This window comes from Kogia breviceps, chromosome 9 (assembly GCF_026419965.1).
Source record: "Kogia breviceps isolate mKogBre1 chromosome 9, mKogBre1 haplotype 1, whole genome shotgun sequence".
NCBI classification, from domain to species: Eukaryota; Metazoa; Chordata; class Mammalia; order Artiodactyla; family Physeteridae; genus Kogia; species Kogia breviceps.
In genome coordinates this window covers 79,964,893-79,984,737 of record NC_081318.1, presented here as the reverse complement: position 1 = coordinate 79,984,737, position 19,845 = coordinate 79,964,893, and the positions used below count along the sequence as shown (strand labels likewise).

General features: G+C 36.8%; 1 protein-coding gene across 1 annotated transcript in view; it reads right to left on the bottom strand.

Annotated features, from left to right (window-relative positions):
• Positions 1-19,845, bottom strand: part of SEMA3E (semaphorin 3E) — a 264,194-nt gene that overhangs the window by 78,901 nt on the left and 165,448 nt on the right. The window contains exons 3-4 of the mRNA XM_059074347.2: positions 12,727-12,786; positions 9,954-10,073 (exon numbers count right to left, since the gene is read on the bottom strand). Of these exons, the coding sequence (XP_058930330.1) occupies positions 9,954-10,073; positions 12,727-12,786 (180 nt within the window). The remainder of the gene's footprint in view (positions 1-9,953; positions 10,074-12,726; positions 12,787-19,845) is intronic.

Genomic DNA, 19,845 nt, shown 5'->3' with positions numbered 1-19,845 from the left:
TATAAGTAGATCAGGAAATTACAGACCAGAGTTGCCCTTCAAAACATTTGACCAATAAGGCTTATAAAAATATCTTGATACAAATTATAATATAGACATTTTTGTTAACTAATAGCTAATTTAATATATAAAAATTATCTGAAAAAATAAATGTTGCTAAATACTCAATATAAATTTTCATGTATTTATTCTATTCAAATGGCTAATGCTCACCCTAGATTTTTACAAAATAATTTAAAATTTATTATCTTTAACATTTTTTTACCTACTTTTAAGATAATTGTGGGTAAACCAATAGAAATAAATAGAGACCTAACAGAAACTCTTTAAGAGAACAAATTTGAAAATCTTTGAAATTTTGTGTGTTTAAAAGCTGGGTGTGACAAGACTTGATATTAAACAAAATAATTTGTGAAATCAAAATATGCATATATCTTTGTGAAAAACACAAAGAATATTAAATGCATGGCTATACTGATCTCAGTTGTGTAAAACAAACTACAAAGATTAGTCATATAACTCTAAGAGAGTAACATTTAAACCTCTGGGAATTGTTATTAGTTTTGCTGGCTCTCCCAATGGGATTTTCACTCTGTACTATAAGCAGAAAATAAAAATTTAAAAATCTGCTAAGAAACAAATATTAAGAACCTGTGAGGAAAATATATCTGATAAAAATCCATGTACTCATAACATGTATGTTTCAATCTATTTTGGACACTTAAGTATTGTTGCCTGAAAAGATATTTTCAATATTTATTGAAAATAAAGGATTTAAGCTCTAAAGGACCCAAGAGATAATATACAAAACACACGACTCTAAAAGGCAAGAACCTGTTATGTCTGGATAGTAATCTCTTACTGGCACATCAGAAAATATTTAACTAGGGAATACAAACAACTAGAAAAATACATAATTTCCAGTCTACAAGGTACAAACGTGAACTTGGTAAAAAACATTATTTGGGTACAGTTCCTAACGTATTTTCAAAGAGACTTATACTGGATTGAGTTAATGTATAACCCTTTTGATTCTGAAGCTGACAGTATCCCAACTTAAGTAGCTGAGCTGCTACTTTCTGCAGTAGATGAAATGCGTCAAAATCATACACTGAAAATCAAAAAGCGCATTATTGATTATCTTTGGTGCCAGACACATTTGCATGACTAATACAGTCTGCAGACTTAACAACTGATATAAATAGGCTTTAAATTAAAATACACTGAGAAAATTTACCCTACAATAATGAAATACCACAGCAACCTACATTCAAATGCTATGCTCTCAAAGACAATCAAATTTTCCCATTTTTGAGCAGGCAAAATTTGGAGGCGGCCCACAAATTCACCCCTCAGTCTTTACAGTTCTTACAAGGAGGAATGCTAGGTTTTTTGTTGTTTTTTTTTTTAAGAGGAGAGCCGTGGACAAAGTTTAGAAAAGAATGACTTTTATTTTTCACCCTTCACTCTGTGCCTTTGCCTTGCCTCCTCCAGAACCATCCTCTTAAAACACTTGTACTTATTAATATAATCTTCCTTTCATATAAAGATATGTAAATGAGAGTATGGTAGGCAGAATACTAATGGCACCCAATATTCCCACCCCCTCTTACAGAGGTTTAGTATAATCTCCACCCCTTGGGTTCGGACAAGACCTATAAATACGGTAGAAACCCCCCCTCTAGATTATAGTACTTTATATGGTGATGGTATAGTAATTCTCGTAATTAGGTTATACTATATGACTCCTCAGTAAATTGGACAGAAAGATTCTCCTGCTGGTTTCAAAGAAGTATGTTGTCATGTTGTGATAGGGCCACATGGCAAAGAACTGCTGGGGGCCTTTAGGAGCAGAGAGCAGCCCCGGGGTGACAGCCATCAAGACAATGGGGACGTGAGTCCTACAACTGCAAAGAACTGAATTGTGTCAACAACCACAAGAACATGGAGTACGACCCGGAGTTCCAGCAACATGGCAGCCCAGGCAACACGCTGATTTCAGCCTTCAGAGAGGTGGAGCAGTGGAGCCCGCTAAGCAGTGCCTGGTCTCCTCCTGCCCCACAGACACTGTGAGATAATAAATATGTGCTGTTTTAAGCTGCCAAGTTTGTGTTAGTTTTGCAACACAGAAAACGAATACAAATAGTAGCATGCTAACAGCATTGAGCGAAAGTCACTGTGCTCTTAGAGAAACTTAGGTTGTTAAGTGATGAAAGCAATTTTTATTCTGCAGCAGTTCGAGGACTTTGCCAATTCTCTAGAAACATATATTTTATACCTGAACCTCTGGGATTTTTTTTGGTCTGAATCTCTATATTCAACACATAATTTTGATTTTCTATGAAAGGTGAGTAAAATTAGAAGTAGACATAAACTTGTAGCATTTTACATAGTACTTTATACTTGTATAGCATTTTATTATTTAAAAAGTACTCTTGGGGGGCTTCCCTGGTGGCGGAGTGGTTGAGAGTCCGCCTGCCGATGCAGGGGACATGGGTTCGTGTCCCAGTCCGGGAGGATCCCACATGCCGCCGAGCGACTGGGCCTGCGAGCCATGGCCACTGAGCCTGCGCATCCGGAGCCTGTGCTCCCAATGGGAGAGGCCACAACAGTGAGAGGCCCGCGTACCAAAAAAAAAAAAAAAAAAAAGTACTCTTGGGACTTCCCTGCTAGCATTTTATTATTTAAAAAGTACTCTTGGGACTTCCCTGGTGGTGCAGGGGTTAAAAATCTGCCTGCCAATGCAGGGGACAGGGGTTCGAGCCCTGGTCTGGGAAGATCCCACATGCAGCGGAGCAGCTAAGCCCATGTGCCACAACTATTGAAGCCCATGTGCCTAGAGCCCATGCTCCGCAACAAGTGAAGCGACTGCAATGAGAAGCCCGCGTGCCACAACGAAGAGTAGGCCCTGCTAGCTCGCTGCAACTAGAGAAAGCCCACGTGCAGCAACAAAGACCCAATGCAGCCAAGAATTAAACAATTAAAAAATAAGTACATAAATGGTACTCTTAGTGTAACAGAGAAGAACAAACCTGACTCCATGTTGGATCTATTCCTTTAGTTCTAACCTTTGCACTCCGTTGCCCGTGCTTAGTCATGCTGGCTCGGCACCTTCTGTAAAGGAATGTTGCCTATAGCCTGCCATATATATCATAGCCCATTCTCCAGCCTCTGACCTTTAAAGGTATAACTCCTTTTCATTCATACAGAGATAAAAAGTTGCAGAACAGAGAATAACAATTGTCTTATTGTAGGTTTATAGGAACATCAGTGACCTGACCTATGTGGACAGATGCAAGAACAAAGGATTCCGGCACCAAGAAATTTGCAACAACCTGCCATATCCTCTCCCCTTTTAGGATAAAAGAAGCCTGAATTCTCACTCGGGTAAGATGGTTCTTTGTAACACCAGTCCACCACCTTCTCAATCTGCTGGCTTTCTGAATAAAGTCACTATTCCTTTTGCCCCAACAACCCGTCTCTAGATCAACTGGCCTGTCGTGCAGCAAGTAGTACAAGATTGGATTTGGTTATATTAGATTTCTGAGAGGATAGCAGCAGAAGCATACATTCTATTTTCCATAAGTTCTCTCAGAAAAACAGATGGATCAACTAGAAATGCCAAACGACAAGCTCACAGACAACACCTACAGCAAAGTGGCTATTAAGACATCTCCATGAGCCCCTAAGTACCAGCAGGTGTGGATGAACTACTGCAAGCTGTAAAACACACAAGGTATAAACATCTTGCCAGAGGAAGCAGAGAGAAGCAACCAGGTTTTGCCAAATGTGAGAAGAAAATAACTCTCATATTTCCAATAAGTTCTCACTAGTAGTGTAGCATCGCTTTAGAATGTCAGGTGAACCTGGGAGGAATTCTTGCTGATTCAATCTGTGTGTGATTTCAAGGGGCCTGAGGAAGGAATGGAGTCCTATGAATCCTCAAAATTAACCAGCCCATTTCCCTTCCAAGAAGTAACTGATGGAAGTAGAATACAGTTTGTCCAAGAGGTGGGATAAAGAAAGTCAAGGGAAAGCAATAGCCAGACAAAAGAGGAAAAGATCATGGCCAGAAGAAAATCTGTATCTATATCCATATCTATATATCTGTATCTCTATCCATATCTCCATATTTTTGAAAACTTGACAAAACAAAACAGAATGGTGAGTTCTAAAATCTAAAGCTAGGGCTTCCCTGGTGGCGCAGTGGTTGAGAGTCCGCCTGCCGATGCAGGGGACACAGGTTCGTGCCCTGGTCCGGGAAGATCTCACATGCCACGGAGCGGCTGGGCCCGTGAGCCATGGCTGCTGAGCCTGCGCGTCCGGAGCCTGTGCTCCACAATGGGAGAGGCCATAACAGTGAGAGGCCTGCGTACCGCAAAAAAAAAAAAAAAAAAAAAAGTAAAGCTAGACGTACATCTACTCTGATCCACACTTTCCTTTTAAAAGTTCGGGAACTAATTTTTTTATAAAAATGAGCAAAAGAAGAAGATGCCACCTGAATCTACTACAATGTTACCATAGGATAAAATAATAATAAACAGAATAACATTACCACAGACAATGAAAGTTTGTCAAACACACATGCCACAAAGTGGATGAGAATCAAACATAACTTAGTATTTCAAAAGAAGTTAAGAAAAGATAGAAGAAATAAAATACATAAATCAAAATTAGGAAAACTCAAAAATGAAGTGATAGAATTCAGGAAGGACTTTGAAATAAAAAGAAAAAATAATTTTGAAAATGAAGACTAAACTAGAAGGGGCATAACAGAAAAAGATAAAACAAAACCAAGAGTTTACAGCCTATGAGGGGAAAAAAAGGTGCAAATAAAAGGAAAAAATAAAAGAAATGATTCAATCTGGGTGTCTGTTACACAGGGTATTCAATTTGTGTGGACATGATCTAGCAATGCATTCACATGTTGTGTACATCTTGTATTTATATTATACTTCAGGAAAAAATTTTTAAAAATGAAATGAAGAAAGAGAAAAAAGTGACTGAAGAGAAAGTTGGCTTTAATCCTTTATGCCAGAAAACCATGATGTGCATCGACATTTTACTGAAACTCCTCTCATAAATGTCTCCAAAGACTTTCTAAGTCCAATGACACTGACTGAGACTTGTAACACTGTTGATCACTTCCTCGTTTCTGTGCTATCCCCCTCTCCGATTTTCCTCCGAACCTTTCTAGTCACTTCTTGTTAGTCTCCTTTGTGGGTTTTTCTTCCTCCACTAGCCTTTCAAATACTGGTGTTTCCGGACTCTATATTCAACTATTTTCCCTTTTTTACTCAAATTCTCTTCCTAAGCAATGATATCATACCTAAAGGGCTCAGCTTTCACACATATACATGTTGTTAATTCTCAAATCTGCATTTCTAGTTCTGATTTCTCTCTTGAAAAATAGCCCTTTACATCCAACTGTTAATGAGATCTCTCCACTGACTACAAGACAGTCCCCCTCCTTGTCAAACTTGCTTCCCACCCAGCCCTCCTTAACTCCAAGAAGGAAAGTGATCATATCAATAAATAATTTAAGTTTCCCCATCTACTATCCTAAGAAAAACCTTTTAACACCCCTACACTTTTTATATCCTTCTCCATATTTCTTTTCCTTAACAATTCTATTTCTGGACTGAATAGGCAATAGTACTGCCTCTATCACAATTCAGTCACGTCTTCATCTCCTACATTCTAATTTCTTATCCCTTTACCAAAACTGCCCTCTCTGTAGCACTGATAATGTTGGCTATTATTAATTTTTTTTCCTTTAACTCTTACAAGTGTGATTCTAACTTGCACTGACATGATTTGCCTTATACTACTATGTCTGCTCAGTCTGTTTACATTGATATTCCCTAAACATTCTACTGTCACCTAAATAATGGCATTTTCCAGTTACTTTGATAAAGTGAACAGCAGAGAAGGAAAGCAAGAGAAAAAAATAAGATAGAGAATGAGGGATAGAGAGAAAAACAGAAAGGAGAGACTCCTTCAGGGACCATTAACTCCCTAGGGTTCAATAATTCAACCTATTCTGATAACACCCTATCCTAGCTGCAGGATCAATATTTCAAATAACTGTACATGGAAATAAAACAGTTATAACTGAGAAACACTGAGCATTTTTTATGTTCTCACAGAAACATACTCTTATCTTCTTAGTTTCCTCTTGCTGTTAGACTTTGTTTTTCTTCCCAATCATCAAGAAATAAAATTGGAATTGTATTTTGATCCCTTTTCGTCAGCAACATCCAGAAAAATGTTAAGTTATATAAACTCCTGCTGAGTGGCTTCTCACATCAGCTCCACACTTCTTTTCCTTTGCTATTATGACAATACTCAAATATCCTCATGATCTCTCACTAAGACTCTTATAATAGTTCCCTTTAATTTCCCTCTGCCTTTCATCCCTCTCTGCTTCAATCAATCCTAAATATTACTAATGACACGTCAATCAAACACTCTCCTCAACCTCCTTCCTAGTCTCCATGCTGTTTTTAGAAATACCTACAGAATGCCACTGTCTAGCATCAACATCCTCCACCAATTTGTCCCAGCTTTATCTTCTGCTGTTTCCCAACCAACTTATGTCTGTGAACCTATTCCATATGTGCCTATCTCTGTGTTTTTTAAAACATTTTCCTTGCCTATAACAATTTGTAATTTTTCATTCCCTCATATGAAATTTTATCAAGCCTCCAAATGGAGTTTTGGGAATAAATCTCTCACTGCCCTTATTATCTATCATCTGACCACATATTCCTTTTATGACACACACAGAATTTTTTTCAAAATATGTTTTTAATCAGACCTAATACTAAGATAATTACATAAGAAAAATATTCAACATTATGTATATGAAGGTGAATTACATGGAGTTCCACGTCTACTAATGACATTGCGGCTTGTACTGAACTAACTCCCACAGATAACGATGATTAACTAAGTAAAAAAGTACAAAAAAAATTGTTTGAAAGCAGTGGATTCAGTAAGAGCAGACAAAGACTGGAGAGTTTTTCATTCAAGGAATGTCCTAATTCATGTGGGGAGGAATAGCTAGAACTCAAGCAGAAAGCTAGAGACCTTCTAGATTGGAAAGGCATAGGACAGAAGTTTAAGGTACCAGATCAACTTAAAAGTGAGAAGGCATATCCAGAAACTGAAGGAGGAGCCCTGAGATCTGTGTATACACTCTTTCCCAAGTCCTTAGCTGACACCTGAACTGCATGTGCAAGCTGACCCTGAAAAGCAGTGGCTGGAAAGTTAAAAGAGATGCGTGGATGCTGCCCATTGCAAGGTAGTTTTGAGTGTGAGTCCAGCCAAGTAAACTGTCTGCTAGAATAAAAACAGACTCTGTTCAAAGGTAACAGAGTTCAGAATCAAGAATTAAAGTATATAATCTATAGTGTCCAGTACAAAATAAAGATTACTAGATATGCAAAGAAACAAGAAAATATGATTCATCGTCCAGAGAAAACGCAGTCAATGCAAACCTAAAGTAACCCAGATGTTAAAATTAGCACACAGGGATTTTAAAACTGCTATTAAAATATGTTCAAAAGTTTAAAGGAAAATAGAGTCATAATAAATAAAAATATGGGGGAGCACTCAGGATAGAAATGGAAAATATACAAAATGAAAGTTCTAGAATTGCAAAGTACAATATTTACATGGACCATTAATGGAGTGGGTTTAACAGCATATGGGAGATGTCAGAAGAAAGGGAAAATAAATCAAAGGTATTTATCCAACTTGAACAACAGAGGAGAGAAAGACTGAATAAGAATGCACAGAATCATGGTGATCTGTGGGACACTGCCCAAAAGTCAGTCTGTCTGTCTATTTTCTGTCTATGAGTCCCTGAAGGAGAGGAGAGAAAGAATGAGGCAGAGATATTATTTGGAAAAAACAATGGCCAAAAATTTGGTGTAAAACATATACTCTGTATCCAAAAATCTTACTATCCCAAGAAATATAAATATCAATCTCTCCAACACTGCCACCACACACACTTAGGCACAGTATAGAGAAACTACTGAAAACCAAAGATAAAGAGAAAATCTTGAAAGATAAAGCAGTTACAAACAGGATAATACCAGCATGAATGAAACCTAAATCTACATGAGAAAGAGATTAGACGACAATAAGGCATTTCTGAGATGCTTAAAGAAAAAAAAATGTTAACCCATAATTCTATATCCAGGGAAAATATCCTTCAAAAATAAAGATGAAATGAAGGCGTTTTCAGATAAATGAAAACTGAGAGGATCTGTCACCAATAAATCTACATCACAAGTTGTATATATTCTGACTTTGTATTTATGTATACCTGTGTGTTTGTATACACATATGTACATATGCATATGTATATACATATGTATACTTTGTATATTTGTATATATGTAAATATTCTGACTTTGCACTGGACTTACTTGCCTTCTAATGTTCTCCTATTATATTACGTGCATTGTTTCTTTATAATAATTTAGTCAATAGACTGTGATGTGTTTGTGTACGCTACGTAACTTTAATCTACAACTAGGGGTGGTTAGTTAACATTTAAAATATGCTAATAAAAAATCCTGCCTATAAGGATGCTTAACAGCTGAAGTGCCTCAATCAGGGGCACTCTCCAAAGGCAGCTAGAGTGAGCACTTCAGATACTCCTAATTATATGTGCACCTGTGTGTTAACTAGTATCAGGAATATCAGAAATAATTTTTCACTAGTGAAATGAAGGTTGCTCTTCATATGTGGTGGCTGAAAATATTTTATAGTCACTGCTGCCCTTTCATAAATGGGGTCCAAGAATCAAGGGAGTAGCAGATGTAAGCTATTTTATACAGGATGGATAGACAACAAGGTCCTACTGTATACAACAGGGAACTATATTCAATATCCTGTGATAAACCACAATGGAAAAGAATATTTAAAAAAAGAATGTCTACATGTGTATAACTGAGTCACTTTGCTGCACAGCAGAGACTGGCACAACATTGTAAATCAACTATACTTGAATTTAAAAAAAAAAAAAAAAGAGAGAGAGAGGGAGTCTAGTCGCTTAACATCTAGATCATCCAGAGCTCTGCTTTATCTGTGTCCCATCTTGATGCACGATTCTGCCTTCTGACCACAAGGGAAGGTAACAGATCCTGACATCAGTATATTGTTTAGTACGCTTATTCACAGTGAAACTGTGATGTAAGGTGCTTGAAAATGTGCCTAAATAAACCAAAGCTGAGAGTTTACCCAGTTTGTTGAAACCGCTTATATGACTGAATATCAAGCCTGCTTGTTAGTAAATATAATGTGGTGTATGTGGCAGAATTCAGTTGAGATTTGCTTTCATGATACCATACCATCTAGTGGTGGGGTCTCAGGGGAGGACATGTATAGCTCTCATCAAGTAAAGTTTATCTTAAGTCAGTTTGCAATCTCCCCCCAGCCCAACTCTACCTCCCCCACCTCACCTGGCCAAGAAAAGGAGTCATTACAGGATCAACAAGCCTTTGCAAGTCTTTTAAAAAATACTGCATGTAGTAATTTTACTTATATAAATTTATTTTCATATATGCTTGTATACATATGTTCATATATACACATATTCATTCTAGTTTGGCACTTACACCAATAAAATTTTATATAAGAAGACAACAGAGAACACAGTTTGATATTAAGAAATATTTTTAAGCAGACAAATTAAGTAAATGAAATTCTTCAGTGAATGAATACACAAAGAATTAATTGGTTCACAGATTTTGTAGCTGGCAAGAATTTTAAAGGCCCAGAGAGATCGTTTATCTGACTCAAGCAAGCTTAATCAGAAGATCACAAATGCTTTTCTCTTTTGTAGGAAGAAATGCCACAAGCTTTCTTTTAAAACAAAGTTCTTTTAAGCATAACTTTTGATAATTCATTGAGAGCAATGAATGAAATCATCATACCTCTAAATGGTATCCAACTCTGATGAAGGCACAGAGGGGGTCAAAAGCTCCAGTACCGCAAGTCAGAAGGTGTGTCCTATTATAGTGATGCAAAACCCGAACATAATTTGCACACTCACTCTAAAGCAGGAAAAAAAAAATTGGTTAGTGTAATGAACATGTTTAGTTCTTTTTTGATTTTTGCTTTTCTGAGCCCTAGAAATCTCATGTATAATCCGCGCTTGGTTAGAGAACGCAAAGGGGGCAGATGAAAAGAAGACAAGGACCAATGGAAGAAGAGATGGAGGTGACCAATACAGCGAAGTATGAATTACATTTAATAATGTGAGTGTATCATTTTTCATGTATTCTAGTACATGAGGAATTTTTAAAAATCACTGTTCAGTAATTTATCCAGGTATAAAGATTTACATGGCAATATGTTTCACTAAATAACTAAATTCTTCCCAAACCTGTTATTTATTTTATTTTATTTTTTTTGCGGTACGCGGGCCTCTCACTGCTGTGGCCTCTCCCGTTGCGGAGCACAGGCTCTGGACGCGCAGGCCCAGCGGCCATGGCTCACGGGCCCAGCCGCTCCGCAGCATGTGGGATCTTCCCGGACCGGGGCACGAACCTGTGTCCCCTGCATCGGCAGGAGGACTCTCAACCACTGCGCCACCAGGGAAGCCCAAACCTGTTATTTTTTAAAATTTCATATAAACAATGAATCAGCATAAAGTCAGAAAACAAGTAACTAGAAAAAGCTTCATTACCCTTAAGGGAACATATGCAGACCTTAGGGCACTACAGAGTTTTGATGTTTGGGAAAATAAGTCTTATATCTTCAAACTCATAAATTCATATAAAGTACTTTCATAGAAAATTTTCAAGTAAACAGATAGAAAGCTAACTGATAAAAATAACATTTTATACCTATTACTATAAGATTCCAGTCCTGAGATCAGCAAACTTTTTCTATAAAGGACCAGAAAGTAAATATAATTAGTTAGATGAGCCATCTGGTCTCTGTTGCAACTATTTACTTCTGCAGCTATAGCATGAAAGCAGCCGTTGACAACAGAAAAATGAATGTATATGGAAGTGTTCCAGCAAAACTTCATTTATGGCAGGTCACATTCGGCCCCAGAGCTCTAGTTTGCCCATAATGGGATTCAACTGTAATCTTATCAAGGACAGAATCTTGATTTTATACATCTTTGTATTCTGTAGTTAATCAAACCCAGTACCTGATACACACTCCAGGTGTAACAAACTTTTAATAGATCAGTCATTACGTGAGTATGCTGAATGAAAAATAGTTTAAAATTACTTCAGACAAACTTGACTAAATTAATTTTAGCAAATACCTTGTTGGCAAATCAGGTACTGCTAGTTCATTTAAATTATGAGAGAAATACTAAACCCTTTTATTGCTAAATATCACTTTGACATTACTACATGCAATAGTCAGTACATATTATGTTTTATAAGGTCAGATTCTGACTTTTAAATTCTCTCATATAACAGTATTAGGATGAAAAAGCCAGCAGAACTATCTCATCGTAAGTGATTCAGAATATAGCATTCCCTGGGTAAGAACAAGTAACACACTACTGAACCGATTATCTGGGGCACACCGATAGAATTATTCCTTTAACTTCCCCTTCATGCAGCATCCTAGTCTGTATATGACCCGTATAGTTGGGAAAATCTAATATCCTATTTTCATATTGCTATAAGTACCTACTTCTCATCTCTTGAAACTCTCACATCTCGAGTAAGCCAATTAGACCACATTCTGGCTCAGGTGGGCTTAGATTGACACAGCCTCTGAATGTGTTCAATTACTCAGCATCACGCTGTAGACTAAGGCAGAAAGAATGTCTTGACTCATCCCTTGGCTGTTACGCAGTTGCTGCAAGAATCAGGAGTTGGTATAATGTATGTTAGATTTCTACATGGTATTTTTTTTTCTTACTGAAAAAAAGGATGAGTTAACTTTCAAAAGGAGCTGTGCATGCCTTCCTCCAAAGCTGTGAATTGTGTCATCGGCCAGCTACTCCTAGCACGAGAAAAGTTCTTTCACCTGCGTACTCGTGTGTTAGCAACTACAGCAGGGCCGCTGCTGCTGGACCACCTCTTCCCTTTCACACGCTGCAGGGAAGTTATGGAGAGATGGAATATTGATTCTTTCAGTAGGAGACATCCTCAAAACATGTGGAATATATAAAGCATGTTTATTGCCTTTGCCATCTTCTTTCAAGTTTTTTGTTTTCTCTCCTTTAGTTTCTTCATTTGTTTCTAATTTACTAATCAGGGTGAGATGAAATCTCACAAAGACGGTGCTTAGCTTTTTCTCAAATTAAGAAATTACCTGAAATTATTTTTCTCCCCAATACATAGGAGATAAGCCTGACTAGAAGGAATTTATAAATCTGAGTTGATTAAAATATTATAAGACAAAATAAAACCAAGATCTAGACGGTACCTTGGTGCCCTACTCTACCTCTACATTGAAATTAATTTTTAAGTAATTATATATATAGAAAATGTACATGTATATATCATATGCGCATGTGCATACATGTGTATATATACATGTATGTATGTGTGCATATATATTGATATAGATATCAATATCTATATCTATAGATATAGATAGATATTTTATTCTTGAAATGAATTGCATATATGCTTTTTAGGAGCAAATAAAAGGTTAGAGATTCAGTCCTTTGTCACTGACCATGACTATAATTGATGATTTGTTGAATTTACAATGAATAATACTCACGGCATCTTTTCCTTTCATTATGCATTCTTCTGTTTTTACTGCTGTACTTGGCCAGTGTATCTGGAATAAAAGATAATGGACTGTTATGCAACTGCATATAAAAATAAACCACACTGAAAAACCATCTCATTTTTTCTGCAATTCAATACATTTTATTTTGTTCTATTTTTGTTGGTTCTACTTCCTTCTTTGAGAAGATCAAGCAAGACTTTATCTTCTTTATGGCATTATTTGCCAAATTAAGACACTTATCTTTTAGCTTTTATTTTATGCTAAACTTTATTATTATTTTTAATCTTTCTGAAGGTTCATCTCAAGTGTCAGGCCTTTAGAGGCCACTCATACTTCAACCAGCACTACTCTGCATTTAACCTGCTCTGACCTCTGCTGTCTAATCTCTCTCCTGAACTCGTCTGCCCCCCAAAGGCCAGGAACCACCTTAAGTTCCCTTTGCATTTTTACCACTTAGCACTGAACCTGGAGTGGTGGATTCTTAATAACATTTGTGCACAAAAGAATGAAAGGATTTATAATGAATGAATTTATAATTCATCCTTTGTTTATAATGTATCACTTCATAATACACCACAAACATCTTTGATTATTTTTAAAACATTATTTAACTCTACCAGTTTCCCACTGGATTTCAGGAAATTTTCATTGTATTTCAAAGTTGTTGGTTTCTTCATTGAAGAGAGAATATATCAAATACCTCTTTTTCATCTCAAATACTGCCTAGCACTTTGCTGGGACCACAGGCAGAAATCATTAAGTACTTTTAAAATCTAATTCCACAAATGTTTAACTGTGAACTGTTTTTTTGTTTTGGAATGAAAGAAATTGTTTTCTCTATCCTTTTCTTTTCTCAGACTGTTTCTGTTCCTCTTTTTGCTTAAATGATTAATCACACCATGTGCCAGACAGCGTGGCAAGAACTTTTAGTTTTTCTTTCTTCTACTTTATAAACTCATGTGCAGCGGTTTGAGTTTGTTATACTATGCAATTGAGGGCTCATTATTATCATTGGTCTTAAAAGGTCCCTTGCTTATTTTAATTATTTATTTCCTTCCCTTCCCCCCTCCATGTTCTCCCTGCATCCCTCCAGGAGGCAATCACTGTAAATTGTTCCTGGGAAGACTAACAGTTTTTTTGTTGTTTGCATATGTTCTTATAAAGTGTATATTGCTTTTGGGGCATTTTTTAATTTATGTAAATGGTATATTTTAATTTATGTAAAGTCTTTCTCATCTTTTATACTAAGACCTGGGTTTTGAAGACCCCTATACAAAGCCCTATGTATACATACAGTCTGTTGTTTCTAACTGCTTTGTAACATTTGGGGTATGGATCCCCCATATTCCCTTCTTCTACTGCCCCAATGAGGACACCCAGATTATCTCCAAATCTCCACCACAGCAAACATCGGCACATCTTCTCCCAATAAAACCTAGAGGAATCATTTTAATGTTTATGATCTCCGTGAACAGCTCATTTCACTTGCAGTGACTACACCAGAAATGATGATGTATAAGCTACTTTGGGAAAAGGCTTCTTACCACAATTGTCTGTTTTGTTTTAATAAAGTACTTTATTGACAAGAACCACTCCCCCCCCCCGCAAAAAAAAAGCAGCAGCACATCTTTGTACACATCCCTCTGGGATCTGTATAAGAATACCACTGGTATGTATAACCAGAATCAGAATTACTGGGTCTTAGCGAAGCATACATTTAATGATTTACTGTAGTGTCAGGTTGCTCTCCAGAATGGTGACATGTTTATACTCTACCAGCAATCCTCACTGACACTTGGCATTATCAGCTTTCTAACTTTTGTACTGAGCACTTCAGATTCAACATTTAATTTAATCCTTACCAGAACTTTACCTAAGTATTATTTGGGAGCTTCTTTTTAAAAAAATGCATATTTCTCTGTCCAAATCTACAGTGCAGATCTATGGATGGGAACCAAGGTATACAATTCCCTTAAGTAATTGTAGCAACTGGTAAGTTCTCAAATGTTTCCTGTGCCTCAAGACCTAAAAGCCTCCCGGTTAACAGCTTATCCCCTCACCTGCTGGATCAATCACTCCTCCTTCCACGACTGAAAAATCTCAATTGGCTCCCTTTCTTGTGTCTCTTTCTGAATTCCATGGGATCACCTTCTCATGCTAATGTATCATCTTCATGGGCTCTGCTGGTCAGCGACGATGAATTCTATTTTGAGCGATGCTGACTTTCACCAGAACCCCCTACAGTTTTTTGTTCATAGCCTCCAAAGGCCTGTGCCTTGGATCCACATTCCCTGGTGCACAGGACTCTAAGACGTTCTCTCTTCCTCTCCTGCCTCTATGGCTGCTTTGAGCCAGGCTACATGGACATTTCTTTGGCTCCCTTCTTTTTGTAGGCAATCATCTTCCATTCTCAAGTGAACATTTTGGAGAATGAGTAGAAATTTCCCCGTAGAGTAGACTGGGTCTCTTAAGATATTATTAATGTTTCTAAAAATAGCTTTTCCTCCTCAGGATGATTAAGAGCCTCAGGTCCTGGATTAAGAAGAGTTCAGGTACAACATCCTACTAGCCGGTATCAATGGTCATATATATTAGACTATATTGCTCCACCTGTGCCAATAAGACCAACTGTCTTCCTATGTAAGGCAGTTTGTTCCCTAAAGGTCTCTATTATCTCTCCCTGATGTCTCCCCTCCTTCCACCCAGCACCATCCTTTCCTGTGCTCTGGTAGTCTGGAAGGACTTTCTGGTTATTGAACTACATACTAGATGCTGCTGATTGAAGATATTTTTATTTAGTGAGGACTGCTTAATTATTTTTAAATTACTGCCCCGTATTTAAAAGTGAGAAATTTTGCATAAAACTCTAGATTTCTGGTGTCTCTAGGAAAATCTAAAAGGCAAGCAACAGGCATGCCTTCCTATATGGCACCATTCTTCTGGAGTTGAGTCTGAAGTCTTCTTTCAATGGGACAGGCACTCTCTGATTCTCTTCAGACTGTTCTTTTACCTGAGTGGCCCCTGTAGGCATTTTAGTTTTTGAAATCTGATATACATGTTTGAATCCCAAATACGGTCAAAATTTAAGATTTTTTAAAAAGCTGTGTCCCACACAATATCCGGTTAGGCATTTATATGCTGGATGGGGAAGAGATTTGTCACTTAACTCACACATTACGTAGTCAAATCCAAGCCCTGATACATGAAAAATATTGGGGATTTATAAAAGTGGTGACAATAGCATTTGATTATGATGATCCTTTTATGACTAAATTTATTATCATAGGAGTAAGCAGTCTATGGTTTGAACTACAGGTATATGACATTACTTTGATGTTATTGTTAGTGTAATGAGCCCCCTAAATTTTCTTACTCACAATATTTAGCATTCATGTGTTCCTTTGCTTTCATAGTGCAGTATATAAACTTTTAAATAAAAACACAAGCGCTTTTTGTTATGCTGCAACAAAGAAAAAAGACAAAAGGAAAAAAGTAGGGATTTAAAAGAAAACCAACTAAAAAGTCCAAAGCACACATAGAATACCCTAGAATTAATGTTCTTCATTATGGCAGTAGATCTATCAGTGGATCATATATGACTCACGAAAGATATCACATAAATAAGACAATGTCAGGTTCTACTGCAGGCTTAACATCAGCCTGAGGGAGGTTATCAACACCACTTGACAATAGGATCCTGGAACTGAAGCTGTGGAATTTATAAACTTCACGGATCCTTTATTTTGGAAAAAATTCAGGCACTGAGCAGTAGGTTTTCACAGATGATTTCTAAAACTCATTCTAATTTGGGATTCAATTTGGTTTTGGAATTATAATTTTACTGTGGATGCATAAATTATTCAAAAGGCTATGCTAGAATGTATATGCGTGTGTAAATACAAATTCAAAATACAAATTCATTTTAGGATCATCCATCATTGGAAAGATTTTCATGACTAATTTGCTTATTGACATGAATAAATCGGAGAACACCTCATGGGTAGAGCAGAATAATGCTTTTATATTCTTAACACCTTTAATTTATGAGATGCAGGGCTTTTCTTCTTAGAATATTAGCATCTTTTTTATTCATTTTTCATCATTATGTAAAACTGTGACTTTTTTTTTTTTTTACAGTGACTTCTTTAAACTGTACTTCTACAATTTCAAAGTATTAGATAACTAATTCCCTGGAAAAATATACCAAAGTTCAGCTTTTCAATGTTGAAATAGTATCCAGACAATAGAACAACATCAACATATTACCTCATTCTCCTCAATCTTTGCTTCATGAGGATTATTTCAGGGACTATTTGAACATATTGTCTGGGGGGCAATTCTCTAGAGGATTCCTATACTTTATTGACAGCTTTTGTTCCACATTATCTTTTCAAAGAGCCTTAGAAGACAGAGATAGAATCTCCCTTCAGGGCAAATCGAAGATTTGTTTCCTGACCAGGATAATAAAGATAATGTCTCCCTCTGGGCAAAGGTTGAACAGCTTTGCTAGCAAATCCCTTGTAAGACTGGGAGTTTTCTGAGCTGGAGGTTGGTAAAGCCGGTATGACACAAATTCACTGTGTGTACAGCTTCTACTTAGGTTGCCTTGCCCATCCCCTATGGGACTTGAGGAGGAAAAGACAAGATGGAAACACGAGGCTCATGCTGCCTGCTGTGCTGGTAGTGACAGAGTCCTCTGTCTCTAGCCCAGGCGTTGTCTTCTGCCAGCATCAATGGAACTATGACAGGCTAACTTGTCTTAAAAGCAAGGTAGGGCTTCCCTGGTGGCGCAGTGGTTGAGACTCCGCCTGCCGATGCGGGGGGCGAGGGTTCGGGCCCCGGTCCGGGAGGATCCCGTGGTCCGGGAGGATCCCGTGTGCTGCGAAGCGGCTGGGTCTGTGGGCCGTGGCCGCTAGGCCTGCGCGTCTGGAGCCTGTGCTGCGCGACGAGAGAGGCCACGGCAGTGAGACAGACGCGTACCGCAAAAAAAAAAAAAAAAAAAAAAGCCACAAGGTAAAATTTCAAAAGATCATATATTATGTGGTGGTGAAGACAATACATGGCTTTTCTAGGATTGCCAGAACATGTGTTGTTTCTGGCAGCAAACCTAACAGTGGCAGTTGCTCTAGGAATAATGAAATCATTATTTCAGGCACGTCTTAGAAGATGTTTCCTGATTAACTTTTTCAACAGACAGTATTTCTCCCTCCTTTGATCCTCTATATTGCTTGTCTTACTTTTTTCTACCTATGACTGTAATGATAAGTGTACTCAACTTTAGCTCTCTTATTAGGGCTATAAGTTCCAGAGGGCAAGGCAGTGACTTATTTCCACAGCCCTAAAATGCCTACCTGGCACAAGGCCTTAAATGCAATCACTGCTCATTCACTGTCTATTGGTGGACTTGCATCAGTCACCATTTCTTTATCACATTCTTCAAAAAGTCAATTCAGTAAAGGATCCTACAATAAAGTTTAAGACATAGATTCACTGACATGAAAATGCTGCAAGCTGTGTCAAATAAATGAGACAAGTAACACTTTCCAGTTTAATCAGGGAGGAAATCCTGCAGTATTTAGCAAGTTTGAAAGACTGGCAGGATTTCTGAGGGCAGAGAAAAGGGTGTTAACCAGATCACTCTGGGTCCATGGAAGGGAGAGAGGTAGAAGATTAAATTATGAACACTCACCACTAAAGTGCAACACAGGGGAACTCTCCAAATGAACAATGTAATTATATATTTTTTCAAGTTTTGCTTTTGTTGTTGTTTATACATTAATTTGCTTTGGTTTCTTTTTAACAAAATTTAACAGGCTCAGGACTGCATTCAAAGGTCCACTCAGGTGAGAAAAGATAAGAGAATGATCTCACTGGAAATCAAAAGTTATTTTAAAGCCATCATGTACAAATGTTCTGCCAAGACAGTAAGGGAAATGATTTTCCTCATTTTTTTTGGCAGTAAGGATGCCTTTTGGTTCTGCTCCAGAGTATAGCATCAACAAAAACCCGTAAAATTAAGCTATTTGTTCTGCATAAAACATTTTTAAAGGCAGTTAAGCCACAGGGTGTAATGACATTTCCAAATTCTCTGCACCGAGAAAGGTACAAAAAGCAGAAGGGTAAATACACATCATTTCATCACAAGACTCCTACAATATAATTTAATTGTTCCAGTGCACTTTAACAGTCCATTTACTACTCTTGCATATCTCAAAGGAGAAAAATAAAATAAAATAAAAATTAAATTACAAAGTAATTCTTTCCGGGACTCCCTATTGAGTCTCCTAATTACATGAGTATTAAGGATTTAACAATTCTATTGTTACAAGATGTAACAATAGACACTCAGAGATTTTGGAGAGCAAAAACAAATGAACAAAGAAGAAATAATTTAACTGTGTAAAAAACATTACTTCCTTTTTTATTGAAAAAAATTAAATAAAATGATCCAGGTAATATAAGTGTCTCTTCCTTGGAATACATTTAAGTGATTAAAACACTATTATAACTTCATCTAATATTCTCTTTCTAATTCTATTATTCTAATGAAAAATGTTTGTTTATATATTAGTTTTTTAAAATATATTTTATATCTATATATAGTACCAGTGTCCATCAATGTATATTTTAATTAAAGGTCCTATAAATGTCAGTAAAATCAAGAAAACAGATTGAGTATAACACATTAAAAGAGGACTAATGGTTTATAAATGGTAGTTTTTACCTGACACATGTTATCCTTACTGCTTATGCTTTTATACTTAATTACAATGGCTGCCATTATTCAAGTAGTTTGTATACCAGAATTATAATCTTTTGGACTACAGACAGGATTTGTTCTTGAAACGTTTATAAGCCAAAGCTTTTGAATTAGAACACTATTATTATGACACAAACATTTTTGGCCTTGTGTATGCCCTTTCTAATGGATGAAATTTACTAAATTGCCATCATTAATGTGAAATACCATTTGCCATTTTACATGCAAATTAGATTTTAATGCCTTTCTCTCACTTAAAAAAAATTAAATTCTAAAATTCAAGCATTTTTTTTCACCTTGGATTCAGTAAAGTTGAGTAAATGAGAATAGTATAAATATTTTTACAA